This window comes from Salvia splendens, chromosome 6 (assembly GCF_004379255.2).
Source record: "Salvia splendens isolate huo1 chromosome 6, SspV2, whole genome shotgun sequence".
Lineage (NCBI taxonomy): Eukaryota > Viridiplantae > Streptophyta > Magnoliopsida > Lamiales > Lamiaceae > Salvia > Salvia splendens.
The window spans coordinates 5,237,397-5,256,037 of NC_056037.1; the positions used below are offsets into that span (position 1 = coordinate 5,237,397).

The 18,641-nt window shown below is 38.2% G+C and overlaps 5 protein-coding genes and 1 long non-coding RNA gene across 7 annotated transcripts; 3 read left to right on the forward strand and 3 right to left on the reverse strand.

The window, feature by feature from the left end:
- Positions 1 to 847: 847 nt before the first annotated feature.
- On the reverse strand, positions 848 to 4,785 carry LOC121808311 (RNA polymerase sigma factor sigB-like). Of its 2 annotated transcripts, none has more exons than XM_042208728.1 (7): positions 4,504 to 4,785; positions 3,558 to 3,772; positions 2,754 to 3,359; positions 1,926 to 2,156; positions 1,657 to 1,797; positions 1,377 to 1,577; positions 848 to 1,313 (listed from the first exon to the last, which is right to left on the reverse strand). In XM_042208728.1, the coding sequence occupies exons 1-7, from the start codon at positions 4,598 to 4,600 to the stop codon at positions 1,032 to 1,034; spliced, it is 1,773 nt and encodes a 590-aa protein (XP_042064662.1). In that variant the 5' UTR covers positions 4,601 to 4,785; the 3' UTR covers positions 848 to 1,031. The 2 variants fall into 2 exon arrangements, with proteins under 2 accessions (XP_042064662.1, XP_042064661.1); XM_042208727.1 differs by having other exon boundaries at positions 3,558 to 3,838.
- Positions 4,786 to 4,949: 164 nt separating this feature from the next.
- Positions 4,950 to 6,762, forward strand: LOC121808313 (protein TRI1-like). Its single transcript, XM_042208730.1, has 2 exons — positions 4,950 to 5,248; positions 6,409 to 6,762. Exons 1-2 carry the CDS (start codon positions 5,135 to 5,137, stop codon positions 6,532 to 6,534), a joined length of 240 nt encoding a protein of 79 aa, XP_042064664.1. The 5' UTR covers positions 4,950 to 5,134; the 3' UTR covers positions 6,535 to 6,762.
- On the reverse strand, positions 5,793 to 6,538 carry LOC121808314. Its single transcript, XR_006052171.1, has 2 exons — positions 6,397 to 6,538; positions 5,793 to 6,311 (listed from the first exon to the last, which is right to left on the reverse strand). It is a non-coding gene; the product is annotated as an uncharacterized LOC121808314 (long non-coding RNA).
- A 153-nt stretch (positions 6,763 to 6,915) lies between the features above and the next one.
- On the reverse strand, positions 6,916 to 9,808 carry LOC121808312. Its single transcript, XM_042208729.1, has 7 exons — positions 9,598 to 9,808; positions 9,341 to 9,513; positions 9,217 to 9,269; positions 8,836 to 8,950; positions 8,609 to 8,731; positions 7,376 to 7,535; positions 6,916 to 7,230 (listed from the first exon to the last, which is right to left on the reverse strand). The coding sequence occupies exons 1-7, from the start codon at positions 9,754 to 9,756 to the stop codon at positions 7,045 to 7,047; spliced, it is 969 nt and encodes a 322-aa protein (XP_042064663.1). The 5' UTR covers positions 9,757 to 9,808; the 3' UTR covers positions 6,916 to 7,044.
- Positions 9,809 to 11,175: 1,367 nt separating this feature from the next.
- On the forward strand, positions 11,176 to 12,338 carry LOC121809898 (glycine-rich protein A3-like). The gene is made up of 3 exons (XM_042210742.1): positions 11,176 to 11,310; positions 11,609 to 11,889; positions 11,946 to 12,338. The coding sequence occupies exons 2-3, from the start codon at positions 11,613 to 11,615 to the stop codon at positions 12,149 to 12,151; spliced, it is 483 nt and encodes a 160-aa protein (XP_042066676.1). The 5' UTR covers positions 11,176 to 11,310; positions 11,609 to 11,612; the 3' UTR covers positions 12,152 to 12,338.
- An 896-nt stretch (positions 12,339 to 13,234) lies between these two features.
- Positions 13,235 to 15,431, forward strand: LOC121809897 (protein ANTAGONIST OF LIKE HETEROCHROMATIN PROTEIN 1-like). The gene is made up of 5 exons (XM_042210741.1): positions 13,235 to 13,443; positions 13,698 to 14,231; positions 14,332 to 14,557; positions 14,647 to 15,092; positions 15,175 to 15,431. Exons 2-5 carry the CDS (start codon positions 13,701 to 13,703, stop codon positions 15,196 to 15,198), a joined length of 1,227 nt encoding a protein of 408 aa, XP_042066675.1. The 5' UTR covers positions 13,235 to 13,443; positions 13,698 to 13,700; the 3' UTR covers positions 15,199 to 15,431.
- The last annotated feature ends 3,210 nt before the right edge of the window (positions 15,432 to 18,641 follow it).

Sequence of the window (18,641 nt, forward strand, 5' to 3'; positions counted from 1 at the left end):
AAAGTGAAACATAAAACATTTAAGGATGTCTCTATAAAATTGTATTTTAAATTATGTCATTTTTTTTAGGATTTTAATTATGTCTTTTTTTATTTTTTTGAATTTTAAGTTGTATTTATATTTTATGTTGTAATGTTATTTTAATTTTAATGAAGTGTGTTTGTTTTAATTGAATTGGATTGGAAATAAAAATAAAAAATGAAATTGAATGAATAGTAATTTAAGGAACGGTTAAGGAACGGATAAGAAACGGAGGGTTGCAGGTTCCGTTCCTTAGTTAAGGAATGGAGCAAAAAAGTACAGTGGGGCCCTCAAATAGTGGTTTAAGGAACGAGATAGGAACGGTATAGGAACAGCGTTGTGGATGGCCTTATGCTTGGTTAATAAAATTAAATTTGTGGTTGGTTAATAAAATTAAATTTCACAATTTAATTTTAAATAGATAATAATAATGAATTATAATCACTTCCTTTTAATTAAAACAATCTCACAATCTTAATTCAATATAGAAAATTAGAGTATATGATAAGGATGGACTAGCCTTAAATAAAACTAAACCAATTTAAAGCCCACCTATCTCAATTCCTCTCATTTAAGGGCGCTCGCGCTTTGCCAAGTGCGCCTCCTCTTCTATAAATTAGGGATACATTAAAACAGAAGTGTCTCTACTCTCTAGTTACAGAATCCAAATCCAACCTCCATTTATTTTAACCTAATCATCTCAATCTTAAAACTAATTCTTGTAACCCAACTTTAATCTTCATTTCTGTCCAAATCAGCGTGCACACAAAATTTATAGGTATTTCATGGTATTCAAGTAGTACTCCATTTCATAAACAAAAACAAAAACAAAAACAAAATTTATGTAACACAAAAATGTGGTATTCACACATGATAAGAATTAAAGAGCTATTCTTATCATGATATATATGCTGATCTCGTAAAGAGAAGGGGATGAAAAATGAGAAAAATTCCGTAACACGAACCAGACAACAAGCAAGCCTCAAACTCAAAGAAATGAAGGGGAGTTGCTATGACGCTACGTACTGGTGCAGGTGTTTCGTTCTCTTCTTGTTCTTCAGTTTACGAAAGGCGCTAGATTCTATCTGCCTGATCCTTTCCCTGCTCACACCCATAAGCTCCCCTATTTCTTGCAATGTCTTCATTCTACCATCCTCCAGCCCAAACCTCCACGACACCACTTGCTTTTCTCTCGGATTCAGGCTGTCCAGAACCTTCGCCAAGTCGTCTCTCATTACCTGCTTAATCAGCAACTCCTCTGATGTCTCTGCGTCAGGGTCTGAAATCACATCCTATACAAGAAAAAAAGTTAGACGGTGTGAGATGTCAACAGAAGATGTGATTTTGGAACGTACTGAAGGTTTGAGGTCTTGGTTGACTCCAATTTTCTGGTCGAGGGACCTTGGAGCTTTGGGGGTCAGCATGACTGCAGAAAGTCGCTTCATGGAGAGCCCTGTCGCTTCAGCAACTTCTTCATCATCAGGAACTCTACCATTTTCGCTGTAGAGTTGCTTTCTTGCCTCCTTCACTCTGTAAGTAGCTTCAACCATGTGAAACTGTCATCATGCAGCCAAAGCAAGCAAATTTAGATCACATAAGCCTCCATGTAAAACTATAGTGAAGCAGAATTCTTACTGGTAGTCTAATTGTCCTGGACTGGTCAGAAAGTGATTTTCGTACTGCTTGCTTTATCCACCAATGAGCGTAGGTGGAGAACTTGAAACCCTTTGAGGCATCAAATTTCTCTGAACCTCTCACGAGTCCGCGACACCCTTCCTGTGGACATACCAATAACAACAATTAGTGAATGATGGGGTTTGAGACAAATAGGTCATAGTAGTGTTTTTCTATTCCTGCATTATAACTTCAGATTTGACAATCAGAGGTCGCCAAATAATGAATACCTGAACCAAATCTTGAAGATTCATCCCAGCTCCCTGGTAGTTTTTTGCAATAGAAATAACTAGCCGTATGTTGCTCTTAATCATTTTATCTTTGCATAGACGACCATAATCCAGTTGCTTCCTCAAGGTTTTATGATCAACACCAGCCGCTGCAGCCCATTGGGAAAAAGTAGATGGGCTTCCAAAACGTTGAGTAAGCTCTTCCTGTAATTTTTCCAACTTCAGTAGGACCTGCGTTCATTATAGATATACGTTAAATGCAAAAGCAACATGAGTCATCTAGTCATTGCAAGAGGCTCATAGAACAGAAAGAATAAGAACTTTTAGTGATAACCCAAGATCCCACTAACTATTACCAATGATAACTAATAATGTTTCGTCAGACTGAGTGGAAAAATCTACTAGTACTTCACATCTTTTGTAGTTGAAGAATTCATTTAGAGTGATGAAATGTATTAATGTGGCTGGATACACAACCTTCTGCAAGTTAAATTAGCTAAGAATAAAACATAATTCATCAACTTCCAAGTCAAATTGATACGAAAATAGGACATGCCAACATAAAGGGGATTTCTGATAAATGAAGACTAAACTTCCATTAATCTAAAGATCCATCAACTTTATTGCCTGAAATAATTTCAGGCTCATAGAAAAATAAGGTTTTAAGAGGGAGAGAGGATAGAGAAATACAAAACAGAAGATTTATCAACAACAAAAAAATGGATGTGAAACTTCATAGTGCAGTATTAGGGAAAGAAAATGTCAAAGTAAATGTATGTGTCATTAGGGGAAAAAAATGAATCGGAAACCAAATTTATCTAAAGCTACCTGGATCCCTTCTGACAACATCTGCTCTTCGGAAGCAGTAAGTAGCCTAGAAGAACTTGTTGTCCCCCTTAAGTAACGTAAGGGATCGTTGTAATCTATTTCCTGTACAGAAGAGCGTTTTTTTCGGCTTGAAGAACCAGATTTCACAGACACTATGTTGGCTGCTGCCTTTTCTGCTGCCCTACTTCTCCTGGCTTTACGTTCTGTCTGGCGCTTTGATCTTACAGTTATACTCTCAGACAGTTGTGACTCGAGAAACTCTAGTTCCTCAGCACTAGGTTCCACATCATCAGGTTCTGCAAGGGGATCAGAAACTGGAAAATTTCCCCCGAGCCCAATGTCAGCAATTTTAGACTCTGTGAAAACTTTTTTCGCAGGATAGGTAAGCTGCCTCTTTTCAAACATCAAATTATCTACTTCAGGTAAGGTTCCAGTGGTAGTGCTACTTGACCTGGTAGATTTACGATGGTTGATCATCATGGCTGCATCTTTTGCTACTTTGACTGCCTCCTTAGCTAGTGCAAGTGCTTCAGATGCAGCAGCACTGATGACAGTTTCTTCCTTCGTGAAAATAGTCGCCTCATCCAAATTCGCTCCATGACGTATCTGCATTGTAATTAATGTTATCAATTATTATTAGCTATCTAGTTAAATAACTAACGAAAGAACCTGGATTTTTCCTACAATTCAAATCCAAGACAATTTTCTAAAGACAGTCTCTCATTTCAAAGGTGTACATGTAACCATCAAACAGAAACAAGTATTATCACATCCTGAATTCTGTAGAATGTTTTTTTGTCCAACCTCAGATGGGGGCCCAACTGCTCCAACATATGCCAATGGTCTCTCCGCATCATAAGGATTTGGATGAGTGTCTAAAGAAGCTACTTTTTCCAATTCAAGCACTGCAGATGTTGATGCCAATGTTCTCCATGATCTATCAGCAGCAACTGAATTAGGAAAACCCTCTAAAGATGATAGTTGTAGCTTCTCCAGCTCAAGCACTGATGATGTTGTGGCTGTTGGCACAGACGTGACAGATAAGATACATTGTGTCCGGAAATTGATGGCCTCTCTACTCTTTACTGCAAATAAGTCCATTATCAAAATAAATCCAAAGCTATATAAGCTTGATGTCACCAACAGCATCAACATCCCAGACCATTAGGATGACTCCACAATTTTTTGTGTTCTTCTATATAATAAAAACCACAGCTACTTAGCTATCTACATGCCTTGACATAGCTTGCTTTAAAGCGTTTATAAGCTCCTAATATGTTTTAGAATTAATAAGATGTTCTCTTATAAGATTCACAACACCCAAGTTGTTGATAAAGCTAAAGGTATTTTTCAAATTTGAGATGGTGCCAAATATCTTAAAAATGTTATCATATCCAATAGAACAAAACTTCCCAGAAGCAGCGATTAGGCGAACTGGATTTTCAATATATCCCATCCGCATCCAAAACTTTATAGGGACTTACAATGTCCATCACCAATGTAGCAAAACATAACTGAAATCTTATACTACTCCTACTAAATTGATTCTCCAGTAGGAACAACAGCCTATTCTTCTAAACTCTCAAAGTGGAATTTTGTAAACACAAGACAAAAGACTGCACCATAGATATCTAAAACAATCTGCTACAAACTCAATTGAACAGATTCAAATTCTCCCCACAAACACACGGAGTAATGCTGCACAATCAATAATTCCACAGCAATACATAGAGAGGAGGGAATCACTAACATGAATGGGCAGAAGAATGGCTCTGGGACTTGAAGTTAACTGCAAAAGTGTCAGGCGAGCACTTGAATTGCGGCAACAGGCACGGCATACTTCCCATATACACACATTTATAAAATTATATTAACACTTCCAAACATTACAATTCCATGACTCCTGTGCTCCACGTAACTGCTGAGAAGACGCTGTAATCAGAGAACGAGGGATATATAGATACAAAGACGCTGAGAAGCTCAGCTCACTGCAGTACGTGGTGAAATTCTCGGAGAGAAAGAGAGAGAGATAATAATAATAAGGATAAGAGGACTGAGGAAGACAACTATTTATCTCTTAAATAATAGTTGGGCTTTGTCGGCCTATTTGGTCTAATAACTGGGCCAGATTATCGAGCCCATTCCTAATAGAGCGGTAAAAATGATTTTATAAATAAAATATTCGAAAATAAAATTGAGGGAAGTGATCTCTCATCACTGTCTTCTTCACACTCAGCATTCAAACCCTAGAAGAAAGGCAATGTCGACGGCGTTTGGATTGCTCCGGGGATCCAGGGCTTTGCTAGCCGCCGCCAGGTCTCCCGCGGTGACGAGCGTAAAAGCCAACTAAGCAAAAGAAGCCAACCCCACCGTCTGGGATAATGAAGGCCAAACCGATATCGCTCGCACTTCAGGATTTTGTGGGTGAGCCAGAAATTTCTAGGGTAGAGGCTGTGAAGAAAGTCTGGGCGTACATCAAGCTCAACGATCTTCAGGTATTGTAGCAGTTTGTCTATCTACATTTCTAATACTATGCGTTTGTGTTGCTGCATAAAGACTTACCGGTGATGGTTTAATTACTTGATTAATTGAACTGTTAGTATTTGCTGAGGTTGGATATATATGTTGCACATTTTCTTTTGTATGTGATGTTTGTTTGAATATGTAAATTGGGAATTTGGGATATGTTATTGGGTCCAATGATTTACTGAGCATCCAGTAAGTTTTATATGTATGTTCTTGTCAGTTTAGTTGTCACAAGTGGTTTCTGTTGATTTAGTGTTTGAATGCTACTATGTCAGAGGACAGTCTTTTTAGTTAGTTGTTAGGCTGATCAAACTTTGATCTGTATAACCTTCTTTCTGTCATTTGTGTGTCAATGAATATTATCACAAATTTTAGCACTATCCCTCCCAACGCAATTGATAATTCATGTTGTTGCTCGTAATACTTAAGAATATGCTTGGAAGTTGGAAATATTTTATTGATTAATAATCAATTATAGTTTGAAGATACAATCCTTGATGCAACAAGAGTATATTTTTCTGTTTCTTTAGAGTGCATATGTATTAGGCTATAAGCTCATTATGACCTGAAGAAACTGAAGTTATGTTTCCTATCAGCTCATACAGTATTTGCTTTTATCATATACTTATAAGAAATTCAAAGTTGAATCTGTAACAGCTTTAAATATTTGCTGTTTCATTGAAGACAGCTCTCTCATTTAGTATTTGTTTAATCAATGCTAACTCGCTAAGACATATCAATTCTGAGATAAGAGAAGCCTCATTAGACTTCCAGTACTTGAATTAGATGATGCATTTGTCCATTTGATGTTTTTGGGTTACCTGCTTCCCCTCCTGTGTGTTCTGCCGCCAATATGCCACCTTGGAGCGGAAACAATGAACATTAAACACTCCATTTGAGCTTTTTAATGCATCAACACTTTTAAAATGAAGCAATCCTAACATGTCTTGTCTTCAGCCTTGAGAAGATATGATTCTTTGTGGAAGCTATTATTTCTTGTGCTTCATTGAGATGATTGCTTCTTCAAATAGGCTGTGAAACATATAATATGAACTTGCTACCTAGTTGAAATTCCAACTGCATCCATTTTACTGGTTAATATTGAATTGTTCCAAACCTTTTTGTGCAGAACCCGGTAGATAGGAGGGAGATCTTCTGTGATGACAAGCTCAAGAAGCTCTTTGAAGGAAAGGAGAAAGTGGGATTCCTTGAGATCGCTAAGCTGCTCTCTTTCCACTTTGTGAAGACAGCTTGAATGCTGCTGGGGTTCGTTGTCCAAACCTCGTGAAGAAGTTTGCTTGCAAGTTCTAATTTAACATTCTTTTTTTTTTGTGGAGACTTCCAAGTTAGTATTTTCTAGCTTGACAATGTAAAGGTAGGATGATTTCTGCTTTCTCTCTCTCCCTCTTGCTAAGATGTTTCTGATTTCTGCACACAGAGGAACAGACTAATTGTTTATCTGAAATTCATAAATTTTGACTAATTGTCTTTCAGCCCTTCCTAAAAAATCATAATTTGTGCACTCGTATATCCAGCTATTGGAATTGGAAGGCAGTCTGAATGGATACATCATAATTTGTCTTCTTATAAAAAGACAACAACGATCTTTATAAGTAACTTATTTTAAACAGAGAAAGAAAAGAATGATGTATGATTGAATACCATAACTTGAACTGAAATAAATCTAGGCAGTAATATGTGATTCAACTTCAAGTATATTGTGATATGTACAAAGTCTCAAGTTATTTACTGCCGAAATGCAGTATCAGTTGAGAAGGTGATGTATCCATTGCTGCACAACAGCAGGGGAGCCGTACCAAGGTCTTGTTTCATCCTTGGAACCAACGGGCGAATGGTAGACTCCATCTAGGCTGATATTGAGTGCACCTTTGAGGTGTGCAGACACCTCCGGTACTACTCCATCACCCCATACATCCGCTTGCCCACAAACCTAATGAACAAATCTTAATTTCAGAATGAGGAAGGGAAAAAAGAATAGATTCTCCATAAGCTAAGGGAGATGAATTTTTTTCTTGTTAGATGGTACTAAGAAGTAAGCAGCCCCCAGCCAACCAACCTGAAGCAATGATGTTTACCTGCTTATATCCTTGACCAACAAATCGAGCTTGCAAAGTGGCAGATGCTGGTGCTGATGTCTTAACAACACTCATTTCACCAACTGGTTGCTCTGTTTCTACCATCAGTTCTGGATTTTCATCACTAGTCGATCCAAGAAGACGGACACCTTGTATGTATCTGCAGTATGCACCAAAAAGGTCAGCTTCCGCAATTTCAGGAGCCCACATTGGTAAAAACAAGCACACATATTTCAGTTGTGCGGCCTGTTTCTCGAGTCATTTCTCTTCACGGTTCACACATTTTACAGATCATTAATCTCTAATATAGTAGCCCTCTACTTGTGAACAGACTACCTTTTATTTTATTTTATTTGAATAAACGACCTAAGCATGCAAGAGATCCTACTTAACTCTTTACTCTAAGTAGCTTGAGTAAACATCAAGATTGCAGAGTAAAGAATCCGGTCCCTTAACCTTTTTATATAGTAAACCAAAAACCATTTCCATAATCCAAAAGTTGAGTAATAATCTGAATAGTTTCTGTAATTGATTGATAAATACTCCCAAGCCTTAGCCTTACACTTATGGAGTAGTATTTTCAGAATCCTTTGAACTTACAGAGTGCCTTGCTGCAGCTCTATCATAGCTGCCCTTGCTGTCTACGACAACCTCTCCATCTATTCACAACTTTTGCACACTGATGAGTCAATAGCTCTTCAAGCCAACATCTCATTACTGAAATTATGTTTAGACTTGGATTTTTCTAGTTGATTCATTCACCCTTATTAGAAAAAAACGATAAGAGTACATGACTTAAATGGATATCTTTGTATCCTTTCCATGACCATTCTCCTCAACATGCCTAAAAAAGGTTTAAGAAACGCAGGAAAAATGAACCATCGAGCACTATCCCTTTTCCAACTCATCTACATTAATGTTGGTCAGTGAAGCGGAAATCTATACAGATGTTTTGCTAGGTGGTTCTACTTTTCAAGAAAAAACAGAAGAAGAAAGGAATGCAAGACGAGAGAAGTGAAAAAAAGGAGACAATGTGATTATTAGTCACATGTCTAAAACCCTTATGTTATTAAAAGCCTAAAGAGAGGTAAGGATGCAGTTCATCTCTTGTATGTTTACTTGCATCATGCCATTAAAAATGATGAACAGCTCAAATCATGAAAGTATTTTCTAGCCATAATTATATTTTAATGTATAATCTTCTAGGATGATTTCGACCATAATTCAGGTTACCTCCCTGCGATGCAGACATATCTTAGTTCCGGGGTGTATACAGCTTTAGCACAATGCTTGTCAACATAATCCAGGAGGCCTCTAGTTTGATCTATGACTCCTGAAACACCCTTAGGCGGTGCACTGACATCAACAAAGAGAAACATTTAACAGCAAAGCATTTTGTAACAATGAGTAAGCACATAATAGAGAAAGAGGCATATAAGTAATCTAAGCAAGTTAAATACAGGTGTGGGGTTCCTAATGTCAACAGTAGGGAAATATCCGATGTGCCATATTCTTGCAAATAAACACGGGCCAGCCATCCTCCTGCTGAGTGCCCAATCAAAGATAATGTAGAACCTACACGGAAAATGACTCCATTATGATTAAATTAGTCAAGGAGGCCTATTGATCAACTCTAATGGTGAAATTTTTTGTATGAGATGTAAAGCTACCTAGTTTAGACTTCAGACAGTTCCACACTTACCTTAGAATTAACAAACCTAAACTATACTGTATATCAAACCATGATTCCCACAATACTATATTTTTTGCCAAAGAACTCACAATACAAAAAATTTTGGTGGAATCAAGCAAATATAGTTAAAACAATGTTGAGTGAAAACCTTGAGCCAATTCCTTTGCCTCATTAACAGCTTCTTCAACCCTTTGAAGATACCTGCCTTAAGATACATGATGTAAGATTAGTTTGACAAGAAAAAATGTAGCATGAATCTGAATGGTGGTCACCAATCTAGAACCGGGCGAGGGCGGAGGGTGCCACGCCAGTAATTTGAATCAAGCAAGCCAGCAGCATTTCTGAGCCAATCAATTCTGGAAACCTTGGCAGTGACTGTTGGCACCCCATAATCTTTCAAAATTAAGGCTAATTTCTGGTAGTCAGTGGTATTATTCCCCAATCCCTGCAACAAACACAAACATAAACATAATTTCGGAGATTGCATTTTAAAATTACTTGAGGAAAGCAAGGCAGAGAGAGGACTAACAGGGAGAATGACAGCAGGACGGTAGGCGGTGGAGGAGGAGGAGTCGGTCTGAGAGAGTGGTGAAGTGCAACGGTAGCGGCAGCTGCGCTTTGACGCTACTGATAATTGTAGTTGTGATGGTGGTGGAGGAAGTGGCGGCGAAGCGAAAGCTACGGCCATCTTCGCCGCCAGTTGAGACGTTTGTGGTAGTTAATGTCCACTGCCTCAATATCATCACTTTAATTTTGAAAAGAATTAAGTAATAGTATTAATATTTACGTTTCATCAAATTTCAGTTAAATCTGGTAATAAGCTCGGGTCCACTTATGCGAGGGATAATTAATATTTTACAGCCGTAACTCTATGAATATTTACAACACTCTTGAGTGATGGGGCTTTTTAATATATTTAGTGATGTTGGTGTGATTCGAGATGAAATGTCATACGTGAAGCATTTACATATTCTTGCCCAACATCTTACTGCCTAGATAAATTAGAATAGTCTAACTGTCGAAGAATCAATACTTTTGTATAATTAATTCTATCTATGTTAATATCAGTCTCGGATTCGAATTTATCAAAAAGGTCATCTTCCCAAATCCCAAATAATTTATGGCAATCAATTACTACCTTCAGCTTCCCAAATAATTTATGGCAATCAATTACTGTCTTCATCCCACGTTAATTATCACATTTACTTTTCTACCCTCATTTTATAAAAATGATAATAAATAGTTAAAGTAGAGAAATAATAAAGTAAGAGAAAATAATGTAAAGAAGACTTTTCTCTACCTTATTCTCTCTATTATTTTACTATTTCTTAATTTTAACTATTTATTACTCCCTCCGTCCACAAAAAAATAGGTCACATTGTGAATGACACGGATTTTAATGTGGAATAAGTAAAGTAAGAGAGAGGGGAAAAAGTAAGAGAGAAGTAGTATTAGTGGAATGTGAGGTCCATATTATTATTAAGAGAGAGGAAAAAAAGTAAGATAGAAGTTGTTGAAAACTTTCCATTTTTAGATGTGCTCTATTTTTTGTGGACAACCAAAAATGACAAATCTGCTCTATTTTTCGTGGACGGAGGGAGTATCATTTTTACAAAACGAGTGCAGAAAAGTAATTAATGTGACGGTTAATGCGGGACGGAGGTATAAATCATCTGTATTCGACAGTGTTAGCAAGAACAGTCATCAAACCATAACAAGCAATCATTCACAAAAATGAACTAAAACTATTTTTAATTTACTTATTTTTTAATTCAAAGGAATGGGATTTGAAGAAGCAACAAAATTACTTACTCTAGGTGCTAACGATTTATTCGTTCCGGTGGTTTGCTTAATTTGACTATATTTCATTTTTTGTTACTTAGTATAGTTGTATTTCTGAATCAGACTCTATATCGTTAGGAATTAATTTTGATTACTTAAAACAATTGAATTCCATTTAGAAAAATCCCCATTTTATTTTCTCAGAACACTTTATGCGAAAACTAGAGCCCACTTAATAAAGTACACGCGTAGAAGAAACGCATGACTAAATTAATATAGTATATATATATCATATATGTGTGGTTGTGGTTGTGTTTGTGCATATATATAATTTCATCAGGTTATACTTTCTATTTTACCGTTCATAATTTTGTTGTTCAAATCAACCTCTTCGTTAAGGAGAGGAAAAAACCTAAACAGATAAGAAAGGATAAAAGAAAGAGAGGGCTGATCTTACAAGGTTAATTCAATCAGATGAAATGAGCTTTCTGTTTGTCATGCATATATGAAATCTGCATGAATTATTGCTGTTATTTTTAATTTTTTTTATAGGGTTATAGTTTTTTTTTTGGTATGTTGATTAATTTGATATATTATGATTATGATGCATATGAAAAATCGGTTTGTTTTCCTTTATGCATATGAGCATTTTGTAATTGCGGATTGATCATCACAAGTTTCCAGTTATAATTGATAGATGTATGAATGAGGAATGATTCTTTTATTGGTTGTTGAGATTGTGGTTGGTTCAAATTCAGAAAGATGGGAGGTGGAAAGAACAAACATGATGGCCGGGACGAACAGGACAGAGGGATATTCTCTAATCCCGGTGCGTATGCTGCTGGAGCAGGACATCATTACCCTCATCATGGAGCGTACCCTCCTGCCGGATATCCACCCCACTGCTATCCTCCTGCCGGATATCCACCACAAGGCTATCCTCCGGCTGGTTATGGATACGGATATCCTCCACCACACGGAGGGTATCCTCCTCCATACGCATACCCTCCAGCAGGCTATCCAGGCGCACATCATTCAGGTAGCATTTTCATTGAGGGTTATCATATATATGATGAGCTAAGATGAATTGTTCAGGGCCTGGAATGGGAGGACTCGTTGCAGGGGCTGCAGTTGCATACGGTGCTCACCACATGGCGCATGGGGCGTACCACCGTCCTCATGGTGGCTTCTTTGGCCACCACGGCAAGTTTAAGCACGGGAAGTTCAAGCATGGCAAGTTTGGGAAGCGCTGGAAGCATGGCATGTATGGGAAGCACAAACACATGAAACGATGGAAATGATCGATGCGACAAACCATCCTAGGTTTTTCTGTGTCATCATTTTATTTCCTCTACTGTTAATCTCAAACTTATATTTCTTCTATTATGGTTGTGTATAGAGTTTGTCAGTTAGTTACTGAATGAATGTTATGTTGGTATATGTGATGCTAACAACGAATAAAATACGAGACTGAAATACGAGTAGATATCTCCGATGGTGGTGCTGTTTTTTCTTCTTTCTCCCTACTAATCCATGCATATCATCTCATTCTCATCCAAATAGTTTGAATGTTGTTATCTATTTCTGTTACTACTAATTAGTTTTATGTAAACATTAAAATTTCATTAATACTATAAACTAAATTAGTTTGGAGTTGGCCCTTTCACAATTCTTCTTTTTCTTCCTCCTCGAGTCCTGTTTATACTAAATCTTTGTACTGAAAATTGTTCAGTTGTTTTGTTGGGGCCATAATCCTCTTTCATTAACCTAATTTATATCTTTATGATATGATCTTCACTTCGCGCAAGTAATAATTTTAATCATGTTAATTAGTTTATTAGTATCAAATGTATTTATCATAATTCGAAATATTATTTGAATAAATTTGTAAAACAACGAGATTTCAAATGTGAATAAATAGCTAACTCCGTTTCACATTGAAGTTGAATAAGATGGAATCGTGTGAAGTATGAACAAAATTTGCCTGATAATATAATAGAAACATGATAGTTGTATTGAGTATTGACTGATGTCCTATTTTTGTTTTTTTTTTATGTTGGGCGTATTTCAAGTTTTAATATAGACTTTAAATTAAAGTACCAAACAACTCATTCAATATATGGTACTCTAATATCATATCTTATCTACCAAACACAAATAAACAATACCAATCACCTCTTATTCCACTTTAACAGTTTTGTCATATTTAGGGCTCGTTTTTTAACATGGATTTCTATGGATATGGACAAGTAATCCACTCAAATCCCACATTTGATAACTTGGACATACTGTCCACATTACCCGGGTTTTAAACCATGTGACCCGGAAATTTACACTGTTGCAGTAGGAAATTAGCTGGATTAGTGTCCACCAAAATTGTATGGATTCAAACCTATTCTCGTTTTCCGCACCTAGATTACCCTCCCATTTTCCCCATTTATCCCTCGTTCCTAACTCCTTTTTCTTCAATGTCGCATTACGAGATTCATTAGAAATTTGCGAGCGATACGGCGAGGGTTTTGGGGACATTACTGGCGGTGACAACGGAGAATTACCGGTGCTGACATGGTGGTGGAAGCTTCGATTGATTCGGGTAAGGATTTTCCCCCTCCTTGGTAGTCATTTCGGGAATAGCTTTCGGAGACAGTATGACAAAATCGGCTTGTGAAGAACAATCTAATTACCTAATCTGTTTGTTTGCTAAACACTCTCATTAATTTTGGTTGATTTTGTTTGCAAAACCTTGATTTATCTACTTGGGAAGAGAACAAGATATTTGTTTGTTCGATTGATTCGGGTGATATTTGCTTGGGAAGAGAACAAGATATTTGTTTCGAACGTATATAGGTCATGGCAAATCGAGCGTCAATGAATTTAGCTGTGATTCAAAAGGTGGAGGATATCTTACACAATCAGCAATTGGAGCTGCTGTCTATTGTTCTCCCTCTCCTCCGTATGAGGGGGAATCGTTCTCGCAGGCACATGAGGACCATCAGAGCTGCTTTTTCTCGGCTAAACCGGATCCCTGCCCAAGTAAGGTACTTTAATAGGCTCGTGAATGTCTCTGACGTCGCCTGCATAGATAACTTGCGTATGGACCGCAACACATTCGGTAGATTATGCATTCTCCTTCGTGGGACCGGGGATTTGGTGGATGGGAACTTTGTGAGTGTGGAGGAACAAGTTGCCATGTTCTTGGGAATCCTAGCACATCACAAAAAAAATCGTATAGTGCGGTTTCAATTTACGAGGTCTGGATATACTGTATCACGTTATGTGCACGCCGTGCTCGGTGCGGTCCTCAAGCTACATGATACCCTGCTCGTGACACCCGAACCTGTGTCTGATGAGTATGATGATAGTAGGTGGAAATGGTTCAAGGTACACACCATGTTTACAGCTTTGATTTTTGACAACCAACGCAGATTTCTCAATCAAAAATGTATTGAGGTCAAATTGGTTCACATAACTATTTTTGCAGGGATGCCTTGGAGCTCTGGATGGAACGTACATTAATATGCATGTACCAAATGAGGACAAACCCCGCTATCGATCAAGAAAGGGGCAGATTTGCACGAATACATTGGCTGTATGTGATCGGAAGATGAGATTTGTGTATGTTCTTTGTGGATGGGAGGGTTCAGCTGGAGATGCACGTGTATTACGTGACGCCGTCACTCGGGAACACGGTTTAAAAGTTCCAAGAGGTAATACCTACGAACTTCAATATGTCTTTGAATCGGATTGCGTTATGTTTTATTCAAGCCTAATAGTCGAGGTATCTAATTTGTATTAGGCAATTACTACCTGTGCGACAATGGCTACGCGAATAGCGATGGCTTCCTTACTCCATACAAGGGGGTCAGGTATCATCTGAAGGAGTGGGGTGTAGGTACACAGGCACCACAAAATGCGCGTGAAATATTCAACATGAGACACACAAAAGCTCGTAATGTGATTGAGAGAGCATTTGCAGTGTTAAAAATGCGTTGGGGTATATTAAGGAGCGCTTCGTACTATCCATCGAAAATCCAAATTAGACTTATGATAGCTTGTTTCTTATTGCACAACTTTATTAGGTCTGAAATGGAAAATGACCCAATGGAAATTGACTTAGACAATGCAACACCAATTGATGTCGGCCAGGGTGAGGGTCATGCGACAGAATTTGTCGATATCGTTGAGCCATCTCCGGCGTGGACCAACATGCGTGACACACTTGCAGAATCAATGTGGAATGGGGTATGGTTTCCGATTTCCATCGATTGTTTTCATAATTCCTTGTAGCGGCGAAGCTAATCCTCATGGTTTTCTCAATTTGCAGTATGGGATCAATTTGGCTCCGTGAACGTGAACGTTGGTTACCTTTTGAAGCAGCAACATTGAGTTCTTGGATCGAGTTTGTTTTTTTGGACATGAACCTGCGATGTGCTTAACACTTGCGTGCTTTAATCTTCACTCTATTTGCATGTAATCTTTCAACTATTTGGCTGTAATCTTTAAACTGACTTGACTCTATAAATTGCAGTGTTATATAACTACTCCCATTCAACTTTTTGGAATGAATCATTTTGTTCTAAAGCGACCTTTATTTCTTTATCGAGATACTCTATATTTGTTTGCTTAAAAAATAACATGTGAATAAGTTCAGACATGTGAAAGCTCATTTACATGCAATTGCACCACCTCCTGAAGGTACAGATGCCAATTTCTCCCTTCCACCTGCAATCAGCTCAGTGATATCTTTGCCGGCAACTTGGGATAGAAGCAATTCAACTCTCTCCTGATCAAACTCAGCTCCAACTGAAACAAAAATAATAGATAATTACAGAATATCAATAAATGGAACAACACAAAGTCCAAAAATCCATTCTTTGAAAAATGTTTCAAAAAATGACAACATCCCATGCCAATTTTATAAGTAACGATACTGCTTATGTTTACAAATGTTAATTGGCAAGTGCAAATCTCCAGAATTCATAAACAGAACATCTGACAGAATTCATAAACAGAACATCTGAAACATTGAAGGCTTCATAACCACAACCATCACCCAATATGAACAACTGAACTGATACATGAATACCACATAAGCTATATTTGAAAGTAAATTTTGTTATAACATGGGATTATCATTAAACTTAAATAAACCATAACATTATAACCAGATGACTGGCAACAAGTTCGCTACATGGGGTGATACAAAAAACCTGACTAAGGACATAAGCATATACTAGATGCACCCATGGTAACAAACACAAAAAATAACGTCTCCTAGTATCATCTATTCACAAACTTAGACTAATATATTAGATAACATAAGTGAGATAACCGTAACCCCATCGCGATCACTAAAGGCTATGGGTTGCGGTGCGGTGCTAATGGACTGCAAGAGGCCGTCGACGATACACCAGGAGATGACAGTAGGTTATTATTCCCCCACAGGGGGTGGCGAGTTTTAGAGTTAGAGATAGTTCGCAGTTGAGCACCATTTGGAGATGAGGTGACGTAAGGATTTGGAAGACCGTTTGTAGACTCTGTACCAGGCGAGCTTTCGGTGAAAAGCTTACGTCGAACTACCTTCGGAGTTTGCGGTGTAGGTGATGTAACCTCATCAAGGTCAATCACAACAGGAACAGTTTGTGCTGGGAGGGCCGAGACAACTTCCACAGGTTGTGCTGGGATGGCCGAGACAACTTCAACAGTGTCGGAGATGACTATAGGCTCCTCTGGATGGAGCTGCTGACCATGAGGATCCCCCACAGCTGGGTCAAAGAGAACACACAATTTCTCATACTCCGGCTCGTCTCGATGATAGTAGGCAGCCGCAAAAGGATGTGTCTGCAAACCGAACTTAAAGGCGTCAAAACTTAAGGATGGTTATTGTATAAGAACTGTGTTATCATATATCGGTTGTACCTTAATGATCTTTTGCCAAACCGTATAGTCTGCAACAACGACCTGCATGTCGGGCACCCAACAAGTGCCCGTCGTCGTGACAACATCCTTGAAGGTGAGATAGCGTGCATACATAACCATCAGTCGTTGTGAAACTTCTATCGGCATGAGGTGGACACCTAGCTCTCGCTCGATGGTGGCGCCCGCCTCATAGGCGACTGTGTCCGGGATGTTATCTTCTGGCCATGGATTATCACATCTCATTCGGATAGCTGTATCAAGAACAAGCTCATCCATCCTTGGGTTCCACCTACCTTTGTAGAAAAAAGCATTTTGTTGGGGGATTATCATCTTCCTTTTGATTCACGTGCAATTTGGCTGTAATAAATCATCCACATCTCTGCTTCTTTAATAGAGGATGTATAGTGTGTGTAATTACTGTGATTGGACGAGAACAATGGGTTGGCAGTTGAATGCATTCAATATTGGCACCAACCAAGCCGCCGACGCCATGATGTAAAGAAATTAATACCGAAATGGTAGTAGTTGACCTTCCAAATTGATTAGCGCATGACACTGCACGAATTGTAGCTGAGCATTCAAATCACTTAAAGACTAAATGAGGTGGTAGACGTTGTGTCTTTATTAAATGGGATACTAGTTCCTTTGATTTAAATGCAGATGTGAGGGTATTATTCACTATCTTCAAATTGAAACGAGACAAAAATGGGTGGCGGCTCGTGCTATGGAGACGATTCCGACGACGACTCCACTGATCCCCGCAAGGAGCCAAGCTTCATGAAAATATTTGATGTGCAACGAAATATGGAGAGCATCGTGAGAAATTTTATGTTCTTGTGTAATTTTAATAAGTTTTATCCACATTTGCTTTGAATCTAAGTAGACGTGCATCTTAAATTTCAGCGCATCCCCGGCGAGTGGGTGCGCAATTACGGCGACAGACTCCCATCCCATTGCACCTTGTCCATGCCAAACGGTGTACCATGGAGTGTTCAAATGGTAAAAGAAAATGACGTTTGTTACTTCAGACAGGGGTGGGGTGTCTTCGTCCGTGGGAACACCATAGAAAACAAGGATATGATCTCTTTCACCCACGTCGGCGGCGGTGAGTTCCATGTGCTACGCTGCAAATTCCTCACAGGATGCCCTTCAAGGACTGACTATGATGGTGAGTTTTCATCTCCCATTATTGCGTAGAAATAAGACTAATTAGTTTAATTTATTTACTTTATTTAGCATCATTGAGCCGGGAGCGAGTTGAAGAACTTGTTATAGATGTTGGTTCCTCCGAAGACTACTCCACAGGTGATGAATCTTAGGATGATTTCAGTACTTAGCTATTTTTGATAGTAGTCTAATTTACTTCTAGTTTTGGACTTCATAATATGATGTTGTGTTAACTGCATATGACTAGATGTTTTGTGTTTGCTATCAAGTAATCCCTCAATGTCTTAAACTGTGGATGCGTTCGCCTCCGATTGACAAAGGGATTAACAAGTGTTGTGTGTTTCGCAGTGCAATGATTATAGCTGATATTTCATGTATGATAAATAGGTGTTCATCTCGTTAACATAAGATAGATGTAAGCCATGTATAGAGAAACCTACATAGTCAACTACCATAGATTACTTAATAGACGTTTAATGTACAGACAAAAGCCATTCTATTTATAGACAAAAGCCATTCTAACTGATACCAGTCCATGATAAGGGATAGTAGCAGGAGCAGTATACTACATAATTTAGCTCCAACAAAAGTAAGAAGGTGATACAATCACCTTTTAACAAGTCTAAATGTCAACACTTCCAAACAGCCAAAAAACCATAGCATACTTCCTTGTCATTCAATTGCCATTAAACTTCTCCAAAGCTC

Excerpts from the sequence above, each read along its gene's own strand:
- LOC121808311 (XM_042208727.1), bottom strand. The coding sequence starts at position 4,600 with ATGGGAAGTATGCCGTGCCTGTTGCCGCAATTCAAGTGCTCGCCTGAC. Across the intron at positions 3,839-4,503 it reads CCATTCTTCTGCCCATTCAT|TAAAGAGTAGAGAGGCCATC; the intron begins GTTAGTGATTCC and ends ACTTATTTGCAG. Across the intron at positions 3,360-3,557 it reads CAGTTGGGCCCCCATCTGAG|ATACGTCATGGAGCGAATTT; the intron begins GTTGGACAAAAA and ends ATTACAATGCAG.
- LOC121808313 (XM_042208730.1), top strand. The coding sequence starts at position 5,135 with ATGAAGGCCAAACCGATATCGCTCGCACTTCAGGATTTTGTGGGTGAG. Across the intron at positions 5,249-6,408 it reads TCAAGCTCAACGATCTTCAG|AACCCGGTAGATAGGAGGGA; the intron begins GTATTGTAGCAG and ends CTTTTTGTGCAG.
- LOC121808312 (XM_042208729.1), bottom strand. The coding sequence starts at position 9,756 with ATGGCCGTAGCTTTCGCTTCGCCGCCACTTCCTCCACCACCATCACAA. Across the intron at positions 9,514-9,597 it reads GTCCTGCTGTCATTCTCCCT|GGATTGGGGAATAATACCAC; the intron begins GTTAGTCCTCTC and ends TGTTTGTTGCAG. Across the intron at positions 9,270-9,340 it reads CCTCGCCCGGTTCTAGATTG|GTATCTTCAAAGGGTTGAAG; the intron begins GTGACCACCATT and ends ATCTTAAGGCAG.
- LOC121809898 (XM_042210742.1), top strand. The coding sequence starts at position 11,613 with ATGGGAGGTGGAAAGAACAAACATGATGGCCGGGACGAACAGGACAGA. Across the intron at positions 11,890-11,945 it reads TCCAGGCGCACATCATTCAG|GGCCTGGAATGGGAGGACTC; the intron begins GTAGCATTTTCA and ends TGAATTGTTCAG.
- LOC121809897 (XM_042210741.1), top strand. The coding sequence starts at position 13,701 with ATGGCAAATCGAGCGTCAATGAATTTAGCTGTGATTCAAAAGGTGGAG. Across the intron at positions 14,232-14,331 it reads GTAGGTGGAAATGGTTCAAG|GGATGCCTTGGAGCTCTGGA; the intron begins GTACACACCATG and ends CTATTTTTGCAG. Across the intron at positions 14,558-14,646 it reads CGGTTTAAAAGTTCCAAGAG|GCAATTACTACCTGTGCGAC; the intron begins GTAATACCTACG and ends AATTTGTATTAG.